Source organism: Anolis carolinensis, unplaced genomic scaffold (assembly GCF_035594765.1).
Source record: "Anolis carolinensis isolate JA03-04 unplaced genomic scaffold, rAnoCar3.1.pri scaffold_17, whole genome shotgun sequence".
NCBI lineage: Eukaryota > Metazoa > Chordata > Lepidosauria > Squamata > Dactyloidae > Anolis > Anolis carolinensis.
The window spans coordinates 6,054,458-6,070,567 of NW_026943827.1; the positions used below are offsets into that span (position 1 = coordinate 6,054,458).

The window sequence follows — 16,110 nt, forward strand, 5'->3', positions numbered from 1 at the left end:
GCCCCGTATTTCTCCCTCCTGCGTATGGAGCGTATCATGGATTCTGTCTAATTCATCCTTGGAAATGGTGTAGCTGAGTGGTTGGGCTTCCGTCCCGGTTCCTGTAGACATTCTGGTCTAGGTTAATTGGTGCTTAGGTTGGCGGAGTCAAACTGTCAGGACCCAGGCTGCAGAGCACCAATAACCATGCACGGAGACCAGAATCTATCTAATATCTTTATTAAAAGAATATATAAAGTCAATAAAAACCGGTGAAGAATAAAGTTCAGAAGTAGACCTTTCAGGAAAGGTCAAATATAGTCCAGGAAAACAATGTCCAATATGTGATATTAGAGTCCAAAGTTATAATCCAATAACCGAAACACACGCTTTGCCAGGCAAAGTGTGGGGAAATGACAGGGTCCTTTAGTCCAATGAAGCTTGACAACAAGGCTGGAAGCAAACTAGATTCTTGGCAACAAGGCTTGATACGTGGCTACAAAAGACAATAAGCAAGAACAGGGTCCGTGGCGAGGTCCGTGGAACAAGGAAAGCTTGATGCTAGAACAAGGTCCGTGAAACAAGGCTTGGAACTTGGTCCTGGAGACAAGGGACTGGAGTAGCGTAGTCCACACACGATCTCACTCCACAAGGTGACGAATTGACTCCGCAAGGATTTCTTTGCGGGCAAACACCTATATAGGATCTTGTTTTCCCGCCAAGGAACACTTTCCCTGGGGAACAAGAAACGAAACCCATACTGTGTCCAGATGCATGACTCCTTAAAGTTTCCCAAGGGAAACAGACTTAATCAGCTAATTGTCTGGCAGCTATCCTGGCGCTCCTGCGAGTCGCCTCCCGAGCGCCTCTATCTCGATTATAATAATCCCGGCGAGAAAATGGGGGAGATTTCTGCTCAAGGCTTGTTTGGCTGACTTCTGGTGGGCAAACATCTTGCAGGTGGAAGGGCTCCAATTCTGGCTGAAACGGTGGGAAACCCAAGTTTTCCTCTTCATCTGCCACAATAGTACTGGGAACGGGACTACATGGCCCATGAGTCATCACAGATGTGAACGTAGAGTTGAACAATCAATGAAGCTCTGTCCACACTCCAGGCAGTTATAGGGTTTCTCCCCAGTGTGGGTCCTTTGATGTGAACGTAGTCCTGAACTACGAGCAAAGCTCTGTCCACACTCCAAGCAGTTATAGGGTTTCTCCCCAGTGTGGGTCCTTTGATGTGAACGTAGTCCTGAACTACGAGCAAAGCTCTGTCCACACTCCAGGCATTTCAAGGGTTTCTCCCCAGTGTGGGTCCTTTGATGTGAATGTAGTCCTGAACTACAAGCAAAGCTCTGTCCACACTCCAAGCATTTATAGGGTTTCTCCCCAGTGTGGGTCCTTTGATGTGAACGTAGAGTTGAACAATCAATGAAGCTCTGTCCACACTCCAGGCAGTTATAGGGTTTCTCCCCAGTGTGGGTCCTTTGATGTGAACGTAGTCCTGAACTACGAGCAAAGCTCTGTCCACACTCCAAGCATTTATAGGGTTTCTCCCCAGTGTGGGTCCTTTGATGTGAACGTAGAGTTGAACAATCAATGAAGCTCTGTCCACACTCCAGGCAGTTATAGGGTTTCTCCCCAGTGTGGGTCCTTTGATGGGAACATAGTCCTGAACTACGAGCAAAGCTCTGTCCACACTCCAGGCATTTCAAGGGTTTCTCCCCAGTGTGGGTCCTTTGATGTGAACATAGTCCTGAACTACAAGCAAAGCTCTGTCCACACTCCAGGCATTTTTAGGGTTTCTCCCCAGTGTGAGTCCTTTCATGTGAACGTAAATGTCCCCCCTGAGTAAAGCTCTGTCCACACTCCAGGCATTTATATGGTTTTTCCCCAGTGTGAGTCTTTTGATGTGAACGTAGTCCTGAACTACGAGCAAAGCTCTGGCCACACTCCAGGCAGTTATAGGGTTTCTCCCCAGTGTGAGTCCTTTGATGTCTACGTAGTGCTGAACTACGAGCGAAGCTCTGTCCACACTCCAGGCATTTATAGGGTTTCTCCCCAGTGTGAGTTCTTTGATGTGTTTGTAAGTTTCCCTTCAGAGTAAAGCTCTGCCCACACTCCAGGCATTTGTAAGGTTTCTCCCCAGTGTGGGTCCTTTGATGTGAACGCAGACCTGAACTAACAGCAAAGCTCTGCCCACACTCCATGCAGTTATAGGGTTTCTCCCCAGTGTGAGTCCTTTGATGTCTATATAAATGTGAATTATGAGAGAAGCTCTGTCCACACTCGAGGCATTTATAAGGTTTCTCCCCAGTGTGAGTCCTTTGATGTGAACGTAGTCCTGAACTATGAGCAAAGCTCTGTCCACACTCCAGGCAGTTATAGGGTTTCTCCCCAGTGTGAGTCCTTTGATGTGAACGTAGTCCTGAACTACGAGCAAAGCTCTGTCCACACTCCAGGCATTTCAAGGGTTTCTCCCCAGTGTGGGTCCTTTGATGTGAATGTAGTCCTGAACTACAAGCAAAGCTCTGTCCACACTCCAAGCATTTATAGGGTTTCTCCCCAGTGTGGGTCCTTTGATGTGAACGTAGAGTTGAACAATCAATGAAGCTCTGTCCACACTCCAGGCAGTTATAGGGTTTCTCCCCAGTGTGGGTCCTTTGATGTGAACGTAGTCCTGAACTACGAGCAAAGCTCTGTCCACACTCCAAGCATTTATAGGGTTTCTCCCCAGTGTGGGTCCTTTGATGTGAACGTAGTCCTGAACTACGAGCAAAGCTCTGTCCACACTCCAGGCATTTCAAGGGTTTCTCCCCAGTGTGGGTCCTTTGATGTGAACATAGTCCTGAACTACAAGCAAAGCTCTGTCCACACTCCAGGCATTTTTAGGGTTTCTCCCCAGTGTGAGTCCTTTCATGTGAACGTAAATGTCCCCCCTGAGTAAAGCTCTGTCCACACTCCAGGCATTTATATGGTTTTTCCCCAGTGTGAGTCTTTTGATGTGAACTTAGTCCTGAACTACGAGCAAAGCTCTGGCCACACTCCAGGCAGTTATAGGGTTTCTCCCCAGTGTGAGTCCTTTGATGTGAACGTAGTCCTGAACTACGAGCAAAGCTCTGTCCACACTCGAGGCATTTATAGGGTTTCTCCCCAGTGTGAGTCCTTTGATGTGAACGTAGTCCTGAACTACGAGCAAAGCTCTGTCCACACTCCAGGCAGTTATAGGGTTTCTCCCCAGTGTGAGTCCTTTGATGTCTATATAAATGTGAATTATGAGAGAAGCTCTGTCCACATTCGAGGCATTTATAGGGTTTCTCCCCAGTGTGAGTCCTTTGATGTGAACGTAGGCCTGAACTATGAGCAAAGTTCTGTCCACACTCCAGGCAGTTATAGGGTTTCTCCCCAGTGTGGGTCCTTTGATGTGAACGTAGTCCTGAACTACGAGCAAAGCTCTGTCCACACTCCAGGCATTTCAAGGGTTTCTCCCCAGTGTGGGTCCTTTGATGTGAATGTAGTCCTGAACTACAAGCAAAGCTCTGTCCACACTCCAAGCATTTATAGGGTTTCTCCCCAGTGTGGGTCCTTTGATGTGAACGTAGAGTTGAACAATCAATGAAGCTCTGTCCACACTCCAGGCAGTTATAGGGTTTCTCCCCAGTGTGGGTCCTTTGATGTGAACGTAGTCCTGAACTACGAGCAAAGCTCTGTCCACACTCCAAGCATTTATAGGGTTTCTCCCCAGTGTGGGTCCTTTGATGTGAACGTAGAGTTGAACAATCAATGAAGCTCTGTCCACACTCCAGGCAGTTATAGGGTTTCTCCCCAGTGTGGGTCCTTTGATGGGAACATAGTCCTGAACTACGAGCAAAGCTCTGTCCACACTCCAGGCATTTCAAGGGTTTCTCCCCAGTGTGGGTCCTTTGATGTGAACATAGTCCTGAACTACAAGCAAAGCTCTGTCCACACTCCAGGCATTTTTAGGGTTTCTCCCCAGTGTGAGTCCTTTCATGTGAACGTAAATGTCCCCCCTGAGTAAAGCTCTGTCCACACTCCAGGCATTTATATGGTTTTTCCCCAGTGTGAGTCTTTTGATGTGAACTTAGTCCTGAACTACGAGCAAAGCTCTGGCCACACTCCAGGCAGTTATAGGGTTTCTCCCCAGTGTGAGTCCTTTGATGTCTACGTAGTGCTGAACTACGAGCGAAGCTCTGTCCACACTCCAGGCATTTATAGGGTTTCTCCCCAGTGTGAGTTCTTTGATGTGTTTGTAAGTTTCCCTTCAGAGTAAAGCTCTGCCCACACTCCAGGCATTTGTAAGGTTTCTCCCCAGTGTGGGTCCTTTGATGTGAACGCAGACCTGAACTAACAGCAAAGCTCTGCCCACACTCCAGGCAGTTATAGGGTTTCTCCCCAGTGTGAGTCCTTTGATGTCTATATAAATGTGAATTATGAGAGAAGCTCTGTCCACACTCGAGGCATTTATAAGGTTTCTCCCCAGTGTGAGTCCTTTGATGTGAACGTAGTCCTGAACTATGAGCAAAGCTCTGTCCACACTCCAGGCAGTTATAGGGTTTCTCCCCAGTGTGAGTCCTTTGATGTGAACGTAGTCCTGAACTACGAGCAAAGCTCTGTCCACACTCGAGGCATTTATAGGGTTTCTCCCCAGTGTGAGTCCTTTGATGTGAACGTAGTCCTGAACTACGAGCAAAGCTCTGTCCACACTCCAGGCAGTTATAGGGTTTCTCCCCAGTGTGAGTCCTTTGATGTCTATATAAATGTGAATTATGAGAGAAGCTCTGTCCACATTCGAGGCATTTATAGGGTTTCTCCCCAGTGTGAGTCCTTTGATGTGAACGTAGGCCTGAACTATGAGCAAAGTTCTGTCCACACTCCAGGCAGTTATAGGGTTTCTCCCCAGTGTGAGTCCTTTGATGTCTCTTCAGCTTTCCATGCTGACTAAAGCTCTTTCCACATTCGATACATTTATATGCTTTCTCCTCCATGTCAATAGTGCTATGTACATTTAATTCCAAAATGGACACTTGATTCTTGTTTTTCCCTTTCTGATCACTCACAGCAGTGGGTTCAAATTACAGGAAAGTAGATTCCATCTGAACATTAAGAAGAACTTCCTGACTGTAAGAGTTGTTCAGCGGTGGAACTCTCTGCCTCAAAATGTAGTGAAAGCTCCTTTGGAATCTTTTAAACAGAGGCTAGATGCTCATCTGTCAGGGGTACTTTGCGCTTTTCCTGCACGGCAGAGGCCTGGACTGGGTGCCTCATGCAGTCTCTTCCGACTCTATGGTTCTACTGTATAATCCAAAGTGAATGTAGGAATTCTGCAGGATCAGCCCCTTGAGAGGAATCCTTTTTCCTAGAGGACTGGTTTCCTTACTGCACTTTGGTTTCCAAATGCCTTAATATCTACTAGAAGCTGGTTCGTTTCCCATCACGGCAGGGATGGGAACAGAGAACTCTCATGTCCTGGTCAAGAAAGAAGAAGCAAAAGGTTAGACATGAAGCCGCATACCTCTGGCTCAAGGTAAACAAAGTGAAAAAGGAAAGAAGAAAGGAAAGATGGAAGGGAAGAAACACAGAAGGACAGGATAAGAGAAGGAAGGAATCACGGAAGGAACTGAACCCTTTCCCCATATTAGAGGGCCACTGGGTCAGACCCAAACATGGTTCCCTCGGTAGAGCCCATGATGAGATGCAAAGACAGGCACAGCTCCAGCCACAAAGTCTCCTTCCTGCCAACTCCTCTTTTTCCTCCATCCAGTGGAAGATTTTCAGCAACAGAAGAAGAACTAGCTAGGCTCAAGGAAATCCTAAGAAAACTCGAGGCCATGGAGAGAAAAGGTCTTCCCTGGATGCCTTTGGGAAGAAGACTTCAAGGGGCCTCCAGATGGCCTGAAATGTTATCCCTTGATTCTATACAGCTGAAAACAAAAACGACTGGGAGAAGAACTGGCCTCAGAGGGAACTTCCCAAAGAAATAGCCTGGTATTCTATCTCCCCATACTCTCAAATGGTTAAGACAGATGTAGAAGGAAGGTTTGTAATACTAACGATAGAACTGCAAACAAATACCGTATATTCAAGCAGAAGCTGACCTTTTCAGCATGTTTTTAATGTTGAAAAAGCCCCCCTTGGCTTATACTCGGGTGAGGGAGGGAAGGAGGGAGGCGGGTGTTGCTGATGGGCAGCCCTCACCGTTTGCAGTCCTTGTCCTTGTGACTGAATGAAGGTGGGCACCTCCCTGAGGTTACAAGACCCTACTTGAGGAAGGGCAAAGAGGTCCCCATTCTTCACCACCGGCGGATATGCTGAGGGAAAAGTGCCCGGCTCCCCCTCCTCGCCAGCCCCCTCCTTGCCGTCCTCGCTCACCTGAGCGAAGAGAAGGAGGCGCTGTCGAGGCTGACAGGGAGGGGAGCCAGGCCCTTCTCCCTCAGCGCACCCACCAGTGGAGAGGCATGAGCTTGCCCTCCCTCAAATGAGGCCTCGTTGCCTCAAGAAGGGTCCTGGCCCTCGCTGCCACCGTGATCCCAGCTCAACTCAAAAGGAAGAGAAGGCGGAGAAGGAGAGAGAAGACGGAACACGGCCAGAGAGGGAAGGAAGGAAAGAAAAGGGGTTTCTATGGGGAAAGGCGGAGGCCTTTGAACCCTCTCCTGCCCAGCCACGCATTCCCAGGTCACTTCGGGGGCCCCTTTGGGCCCCAGCTTCTGGCAGGCCTCTGTGGGTTCAACACCTTGGCCTCCCCAAGCCAGGCCTTGGAGGGACGGATGCCTCTCCGCTTCTGACCCGCAGCCACACCTGGGGCCACCTTTTCGCCCTTCTTCTTCCCCCCTAGTCCCACTCCTTTTTTTCTTGTCTTCCTTCTCCTCCTTCCTCTATTCCTCCTCCTGCTGCTTCTTTTTTCTATGTCTATTGTAGTTGGACAGTGATCTGAAATAACCTTTGATTGGATTTGAGCCTTTAAAATAAGAATTAATCCTTCTCCTCCTTCATGTATTCTTCCTCCTCCTGCTTCTTTTCTTCCTTCCTTCTCCTCCTCCTTCTATTCTTCCTCCCTCTTCCTTTTTCTTGCTCTCCTTCTCCCAAGAAAATTAATTTATATGGAAAATTAATGAAAGTTAGTGAAGCCGGGGATACCTGCTCAGACCCCTGGCCATTGACCTGAGTAATCTATGTTCAGCTTGATGAAGCACTGCTCCGCAGTTGGACTGTTACGGCAGCTAGCTGGCCTTCCGCAGGTTCTACTGCATTTTAGGGATTTTTATAATTTCATACTCTTACAATTTTATTAGTGGGATTTTATATGTACTGTTGATTTTACTTATGTCTTTATATTTATACTTGTGTATTGTTGTTTATATGCGGGGCACTTGGAATGCTTCTGTGAGCCGCCCCGAGTCCCTTAGGAGAGATGGTGGCAGGGTACAAATGAGGTTTTATCATCATCATCATCATCATCAATTGCTACACTGTGATGGTAAGGGATACAATGAAAGCAGTAGCCAGAGGAATGTTATTAAAAAACAACGAAATTTAAAGAAAACAAGAAAAAAAGATTAGAATAAGGAATTAGAGATGAAACATATGCTAGAAAAGGATAAACAAAGCTATATAAAAACATTAGCAATGAGAAAATAGAGTTAGAAAAGGCACAAAGAATTTTGATATTTTTAAATGGAGAATTGTCAAAAGTCAGATGCCAATTAGAGAGCAAAATAGAGTTTATTAAAGCAACAGTCCAAAAAATAGCTCAACAAACTAAAAAGACTTAAAACACTTAACTTTCAGTGTTATTAAGTAGAACAAGCAGGAAAAAAACCAAAAAACAAGAACTGGCAAATAATCCGGATTAGCCAGAGATATAATCCAGGTTAAACTTAAAGTTCTAGAACTTGACCCAAAAGTTCACAATGGGCTGAAAAACGGAGGCATGAACTAAGCAAGCAGTATTGAAGCCCACAAACCTTTCCCAAAACTCAAAAGTACAAAAAGGAGTTCAAAACAAACAAACGCACAAACTGAGCTAGGGAACTCCCAGCTGAGAGCAGCAAAGACAGCGAAACAGTGAGACGCTGGCGAGCTCACAGCAACCGCTGGTGGAACATACACCAAACCAAGAGTTAAAAGAGCAGAGCGGGAAAGTGTCGTCAAGCCGGTCCGAAGTCAGGATAAACCAGCAGCGCCAAGCTGCTGCAGAAGCAAACGCCAAGCCACGGATTGAGAGCGAAGAGCAAAGCCGAGTCAAGTTCCGGTCCAAGGTCCGAGAGGTTGAAGTCATCCAAGAAGGTCACAACACGAAATGGCACAAAGAGCCAAAGTAACGAGGGCAAACAGCAGCTAATACAAAATAGCAATAACAGTGCAGTCCAGGAAAACCCACAGAATTCCAGCCCTCCGTTGCAGAATAACCCAGATTAAATTTACATCCGTTGCAAAGTCCCAGTTCAGTCTTCAGTAACACACACAGGAAACCCAATGGCGCCCAGCAACACCTTGCCACACGCAATTTATAATGGCCAAACAACCCCAATATATCCAGGTCTCCCTGGGCGTCCAAACTATCCACGCCCAAAGAGCAGGTATCTCAACTTCTTAATCTGAATCAGAACTCCACACAGCCAATGCCCTTGGGTCAGGCGTTCCTAATTCCTCATCAGAGTCCCAATCATCCTGCCCGTGCCCAACTCTATCCACACCTGTGGACCCCCTCTCACTCCTTCAAGCAGACCAAGTGGGATCTGCTTCTGAAGACACCCAAGCTTCCCCAGCATCAGCAGTATCCATGGGCCCTGATTCGTCCCCAAGCATCTCCGGTGCCCGTGCCCAGTCCGTGCCCAATTCCTCCGTTAACACCTGTTCCCCAGCATCTATTTCCACCTCAGGATCCCCACATGAATCCTCCTCAGAAGATTCCCCATCAGTCTACCTGACCCTTTTCCGAAACAAATCCTCCAATGAGCCCTCCTTGCGAGGGCTTTTCCTTCCTCTCCTGATCCTACCACTATCATTCACAGTCTCCGAAGGCGCATTCACAACAAGAATACTTTGAATACAGTAATAGAAACTCCAAATTATTAGCCAAGGCAGCACACATTAGAAAGGAAAAAATTAATAACATCCATTAAAGACAAGGAAGGTAAGAATCATACAAGGATGGAAGACAAAATATTAACTTTTCCAAGATCTTACCAAGAACTATATTTGGCAAAAGAAAACTCCAAAAGTAAAATAGAGGAATATATTGAGAAATATTGGAAAATAAAGATACAGGAAACAGATAACATCAATTATGGAACAATTAATTCCAGAAAAAGAGACTGGAAAAATTATAGATAATTTAAAAGCCGGGAAGACTCCAGAAATGGATGGGCTGGGACTGGAATATTATAGAAAAATTAAAACCTTATTAATACCTAAATTAAAAGAATTATATAATAATAACAGGAGAGAAGATCCCACCATCTCGGGAACGGTCTCTGATTATGTTAATTTTGAAACCTACATGTAATATCGCAAATAATATAGCAGTATAGTACAATAGAGTAATAGATAATGCTGATATTGTGCTATGCTAATATTATAGTATACTGTATGCACATATTTATTTATTAGTGACATTTCTATCCCGGCCTTCTCACCCCGAAGGGGACTCGGGGCGGTTTACAAGTCTATATACATACAATATATTATGTCATACGACTATATTGCAATAGTATTAGTAATATGGCATGTAATAGAAATATAGAATTATAATAGTGAATTATAATTACTATTACATTGTATTACATCACAATATTATTATTAATATTCCATGTATATCCAATAGTATAATATGATTATATCATTAAATGGATATCATATCATTTCTAAGCCGCTCGGAGTCCCCTTCGGGGTGAGAAGGGCGGGATAGAAATGCAGTAAACAATAAACACGTAAACAAACAAGTCCAAAGGGAGGGGGAGGGGGAGGGGGGGCCTTGGCGGCCATTGAGGCCTCGTTTCTTCCGGGAGGGAGGCAGGCCCCGCCCCCTCCCCTCCCCACAGAGAGACCCAGAGACACTCAATCCAGACAGAATATCAAGATCAACACAAACCTCTCTCTCTCTCTCTCTCTCTCTCTCTCTCTCTCCTCCTTCGCGGCTCCAGAGGAAACGCCTCAGAAAACAATGGCGGCGAGAGAGGCTCTGCGCAGGCCCAGCCAGGAAGAAGCCCCGCCCCTCCTCCGCCCCTCGCCCTCCCATTGGCCGAGTCCGTGACGCCCCGCCCACGAGCGGGCCCCTATTGGCTATTGAAAAGTATTATTAACTACAACTCCCAACATGCCCGGTTCACCCCCAGAAACTCCGTCAGGACTTGAAGTGTGACGTTGGGCAACTCTGCTCAGGAGCCCCGCCCTGCCGCCCGTCAATCAAAGGAGGAGGAGCGGCAGACAGCCAATGGGGTTCCTCCGGTGGGCGGGGCGTCCGGGCTCAGCCAATGGGAGGGGGCGGGGGCGGGCTCCGGGGAAGGAGGAGGACGAGGAGGAAGATGGCGGCGTCTCGCCTGGCCTGAGGCCTGGTCTGTGTCTGTGAGGCGGGAAGGAAGAGGACGGAGAGGCCGAGAGAGAGAGAGGTCTGTGGGGAGAGGGAGGCTCGCTGGGGTGCCCGGGGGGGAGGCGGAGGGGCCCGGTTCGCTTCGGGATGTGAGGGAAGGGAGGCCGCGGGAGGGCGTGTGGGCGGAGGAGGGAGGGGGGGAGGGAGGAAGCACTACAACTCCCAGGATGCCCTCCTCCCAAGACGGGTCTCTACGGGACGCCTCACGGGCTTGAAGGTCTACGCCAGTGGTTTCCCTTCATCTGTCTGTCCTGTTGTGTTTACATTGTCCACCTGCTCTGTTGTTTATGGGATTTCAATACGTTGTCAGCTGCTTTGGGTCCCGAGGGGGAGAAGAGGAGGATGTAAATAGAGAATTATTATTATTATTATTATTATTATTATTATTATTATTATTAAACCAGGCCTGCATGCACAGCTACAGTGGAGTCCAGATCTCACCTCGGCTGGGCTCGGTGCTTTCTGGATGCGGGTGAACTACAACTCCCAAAACCAAGGTCCATTCCCACCGACCCTTGCAGTAAGTTCAGTGGGTCAAGGGGCTTCTCTGGGCCAAGTCTACTCCCGATCCATTGTCAGTGGGGGTCACAGTTTCTCTACATGTGGGTGAACTATAACTCCCCAAACCAAGACCCATTCCCAGTGACCCCTGCAATATCTTCTGTTGGTCAAGGGGCTTCTCTGCCAAGTCTGGTCCCGGTCCATGGTCGGTGGGGGTCACAGTGTCAGTGAAGGGACTGCAAGTTCCATCATCCGCAGCAAGTTTGGTCCAGACGCATCCTTGGTTGGGTTGACAGTGCTCTCTGGATGATGGTCAAGGACAACAGTCGGGAGCTCAATCCAACATGGGCTTTGAACCCTTGGCCTTTCTTTCGCTCAGCAGTGATCTCTTGCGTCTGGCTCTTAACCATCTGCGCCACCGCCCGGTCCCTCCTCCCTCCTCCCCAGACCCCCCTCGGGTGTCCTCTGGGCATCATGCCGGGAGGAGGGCGAGGCAGGCCGCAGCCGAGGGTGCTCAGAGGGCTCTCAGCCGCCTTCCACCTGCCTCCCTTTCTAGAGCTTTGTTTATCCCTTTCATCTCTAATTCCTTAATATCCAATTCTAATCTTTTTTCTTCTTGTTGTTTACTTTAAATTACGTTGTTCTTCATTAAAATTCCTCTGGCTACTGCTTTCATTGTATCCCATACCATCATAGTGCAGCAATTGATGTGATGATGATGATGATGATGATGATGAATCTTTATTTGTACCCTGCCACCATCTCTCCTAAGGGACTCGGGGCGGCCCACAGAAGCACTCCACGTGCCGCATTTAAACAACAATACACAAGTATAAATACAAAGACATAAGTGAAATCAACAGCGTGTATAAAATCCCACTAATAAAATTGTAAGAGTATGAAATTATAAAAATTCTTGAAACGCAATAGAACCTGCAGAAGGCTGGCTACCTGCCGGAACCATCCAACTGCGGAGCAGTGGTTCATCAAGCTGACCAGAGATTACTCAGGATCAAAGGACTGTCTGAAGAGCCATGTTTTTCAACTCACCCGAAAGACTTGAAGTCTGGGGGCTAATCTGATTTCTTTAGGGAGGGCATTCCAGAGCCGGGGAGCCACCTACGCAACCCCCCCCCCCCTTTCTCTTGTATTTGAGATGGTGGTGGACCTAGAAGGAGATGCGGTCTGGAAGACAGGTTGGATCCGAAGCATATAGGGCTTTATAGGTAATCACCTGCATCCGGGGTTTCGGGGTTCGGTGCCATCTCTATGCAGATGACACTCAACTCTACTACTCTTTTCCACCAGACTCCAAGGAAGCCCCCCGTGTCCTGACTCAGTGTCTGGCCGCTGTGATGGGCTGGATGAGGGCAAACAAGCTGAAGCTTAATCCTGACAAGACAGAGGTCCTCCAGGCCAGTCGCACGTCGGATCGGGGTGTAGGGTGGCCACCTGTTCTCCCCCTGAAGACACAGCTCCACAGTCTGGGGGTCCTCCTGGGATCAGCGCTGGCGCTTGATTCTCAGGTGTCGGCGGTGGCTGGGAGGGCCTTTGCACAATTAAAACTTGTGCGCCAGCTGTGACCGTACCTCGAGAAGTCTGACTTGGCCACGGTGGTCCACGCATTGGTTACCTCAAGACTGGACTACTGCAATGCACTCTACGTGGGGCTGCCTTTGAAGACGGCCCAGAAAATGCTGCTGATACAAAGGTCGGCAGCCAGATTGTTAACAGGAGCTAGTTACAGGGAGCGTAATACGCCTCTCCTGAAGCAGCTCCATTGGCTGCCAATAAGTTTCCAGTCCCAATTCAAAGTGCAAAGCCCTAAATGGTTCGGGTCCTGTCTATCTTTTTGACCGCGTTTCTCTCTATAAACCAGCGTGGGCTCCCAGATCTTCCGGGGAGGCCCTCCTTTCACTCCCGCCACCATCTGAAACGTGGTTGGTGGGAACGAGGGAGAGGGCCTTCTCCGTGGTGGCCCCCCGGCTCTGGAACTCTCTCCCCAGGGAGCTCAGACTAGCACCCACCCTAACCACATTCCAAAAAAGCTTGAATGTGCCTTTGAATAATCAGCTGGACTCATCATACAGTCCAAATTGTCTTGCTGTCTCCTACCCTGTTTCCCTGAAAATAAGACATCCCCTGAAAGTAATACCTAGTAGAGGTTTTGCTAAATTGCTCAATATAAGGCCTCCCGCGAAAGTAAGATCTATCAAAGTTATTGTTTGGAAGCATGCCCACCGAACAGAACACCAGAGCATGCAGGATTGGTAAATGGACGTACCATAGATTGTTGTACATGGAAATAACGGTCGTAACAAGAAATTCTTGATAGAATTCAGAGTTTGGTTATGCTGGTTTGTAATGACAGCTACTGTACAGTATATAATAAATGTTCATTTTTTTTGTTCAACAATAAATGTGCATTCTTCTCTGTGGAAAAATAAGATGTCCCCTGAAAATAAGACCTAGCACATCTTTGAGAGCAAAAATTAATATAAGACACTGTCTTATTTTCGGGAAAACAGGGTAACACTTTACCCCACTCTGGTTCCACTATTCATGTTTCACTATTCACTATTCAAGTCAGCCCCTCCCATGTAATCCTAAATAGCCCCACTCCCCTGTCTAATTAATATGGTATGTGTTTTATCTTAAAGTTTTAAAATGGTTTGGTTCTTGTTATGTATTTTAATTTTGTAACTTATACTCTTTTTATGCATATGTCAACCTCGTAATACAGTAAAGCAATAAAATAGTAACAATAGCATCATAAAACATGGTATAAAAACAGTACAAAGGAATTGAACAAGAGTGAACTGGGCCAAAGGGTTATAATTTCCTCGCAGTGAAAATTATAAAGTGACAGAATAAAAGAATAGAATAATATGAAAATGGAATAATAGAACATGACAGTATAATTACACAATAACGCAATAATAGAATAATAATAATAGTAATAGAATAATATGAATATGCAATAATATAATATATTTAAGGGTAAAGGTTTTCCCCTGGCGTTGAGCCCAGTTGTGTCCGGCTCTGGGGGTGGGGGGGCTCGCCTCCATTTCTGAGCCGAAGAAAGAGCCGGCGTTGTCCGTGCCTCCAAGAGTCATGTGGCCACACGCAGCAGTACCTATTGATTTACTCACGTTTCCATGTTTTCAAAGTGCTAGGTTGGCAGAAGCTGGGGCTAACAGCGGGAGCTCACCCCACTCCCCGGATTCAAACCGCTCACTTTTCAGTCCGGAAGTTTAGCAGCTCAGCGGTTTAACCCACTGCACCACCAGGGGCTTCTTCATTATAATATATTACAATTACCATACTATAGTTTATTATGTATTCTTTTTATTATTATAACTAGCTTGGGGGCCCGGCGGTGCCCGGGTTATTTGAGAATGGAATTGTTTGCCTTTGTTCCAAGTTTAGTCTCGATCCAGTGTCAGTTGTCTTCAATTGGTATGGGTGAACTACAACTCCCATATGTAAGTCCATGGTCCATCCCCCTCCAAATAGCGCCAGGATGTAAAGTAGGTCATGGGGACGCAATGTGTCAAGTTTGATCTTGATCAGTCATTGGTGTGGGTTGCAGTGGTCTGAGGAAGTGAGTGAAGGTACTGTAAATCCCATCTTCCCTGGTCAGTTGTTTCCTCAAACGGCAGGAGGACTTAAAGCTGGCCACATTGCACTTGTGTGTCAAGTTTGGTACAGTTTCATCATTCATGGGCATCACAGTGGTCTGTGGGAGGTGAATTGGATGAAGGTACTGGAAATCCCATCATCCTTGGTGCATTCTCCTGCAAACCACACCAGGACATAAATTGTGTCACATTGCACCTGTGTGTCAAGTATGGTATTGTTTCATCTTTCATGGGTATCACAGTGGTCCATGGGAGGTGAATTGGGTGAGGGTACTGCAAATCCCATCATCCATGGCCCACCCTGCGGCAAACTGGACCAGGGCGTAAAGGGGGCCACATTGCACCTGTGTGTCAAGTATGGTATTGTTTCATCTTTCATGGGTATCACAGTGGTCCATGGGAGGTGAATTGGGTGAGGGTACTGCAAATCCCATCATCCATGGCCCACCCTGCGGCAAACTGGACCAGGGCGTAAAGGGGGCCACATTGCACCTGTGTGTCAAGTATGGTACAGTTTCATCATTCATGGGAATCACAGTGGCCTGTGGGAGGTGAATTGGATGAAGGTACTGCAAATCCCATCGTCCTTGGTCCATCCTCCCCCAAACTGCTGCAACATATAAAGTGTGTCATTTGGGATATATATACCAGATTTGGTTCAGTTCTGTCATATGTAGCAGTTGCTGTGGTCTCAAGAAGCGAGTGAAGGTACTGCATGTCCCATCTGTGTGCCAAGTTTGGTCCAGTTCCGTCACTGATGGGCATCGCAGTGGTCTGTGGGAATCGTAGCGATTGAAAGTACTACATATCCCATCACCCATGGCCCATCATCCTGCAAACGGCACCAGGACATAAAGCGCATCATGGGGTAGGCTTGGAGATAGAGTCCTAGATTTGAAAGGGGTCTTTGAAGGTCATCCAGTCAAGCCCCTTCTGCTGTAAAGGAAGACACCATCCAAGCCCTCCTGACAGATGGCCATCCAGTCATACATACGATTGGGAGATAGAGAGAGTCCTAGATTTGAAAGGGGTCTCTGAAGGTCATCCAGTCCAGCCCCTTCTGCTGTAAAGGAAGACACCATCCAAGCCCTCCTGACAGATGGCCATCCAGTCATACATACGATTGGGAGATAGAGAGAGTCCTAGATTTGAAAGGGGTCTCTGAAGGTCATCCAGTCCAGCCCCTTCTGCTGTAAAGGAAGACACCATCCAAGCCCTCCTGACAGATGGCCATCCAGTCATACATACGATTGGGAGATAGATAGAGTCCTAGATTTGAAAGGGGTCTTTGAAGGTCATCCAGTCCAGCCCCTTCTGCCACAAAGGAAGAGACCATTCAAGCCCTCCCGACAGAAGGTCATTCCAACCATTCATACCATTGAG

At 47.3% G+C, this 16,110-nt stretch overlaps 2 protein-coding genes across 3 annotated transcripts in view; one reads left to right on the plus strand and one right to left on the minus strand.

Annotated features, from left to right (window-relative positions):
- The window catches only part of LOC107982503 (zinc finger protein 658B-like), a 75,286-nt gene that overhangs the window by 10,991 nt on the left and 48,185 nt on the right, over positions 1 to 16,110 (plus strand). Inside the window, exon 1 of one of the 2 annotated variants that reach the window (XM_062966078.1) lies at positions 10,497 to 10,604. The exons of the other annotated variant lie outside the window; for it this stretch is intronic. The gene's annotated coding sequence lies outside the window, so the exon portion shown is untranslated. Of the gene's footprint in view, positions 1 to 10,496; positions 10,605 to 16,110 lie in introns of those variants that run through there. 2 annotated transcript variants of the gene reach the window in all.
- Positions 3,925 to 5,924, minus strand: LOC134294551 (zinc finger protein 436-like). The gene has a single exon (XM_062966085.1). The coding sequence runs from the start codon at positions 4,980 to 4,982 to the stop codon at positions 3,957 to 3,959; it is 1,026 nt and encodes a 341-aa protein (XP_062822155.1). The 5' UTR covers positions 4,983 to 5,924; the 3' UTR covers positions 3,925 to 3,956.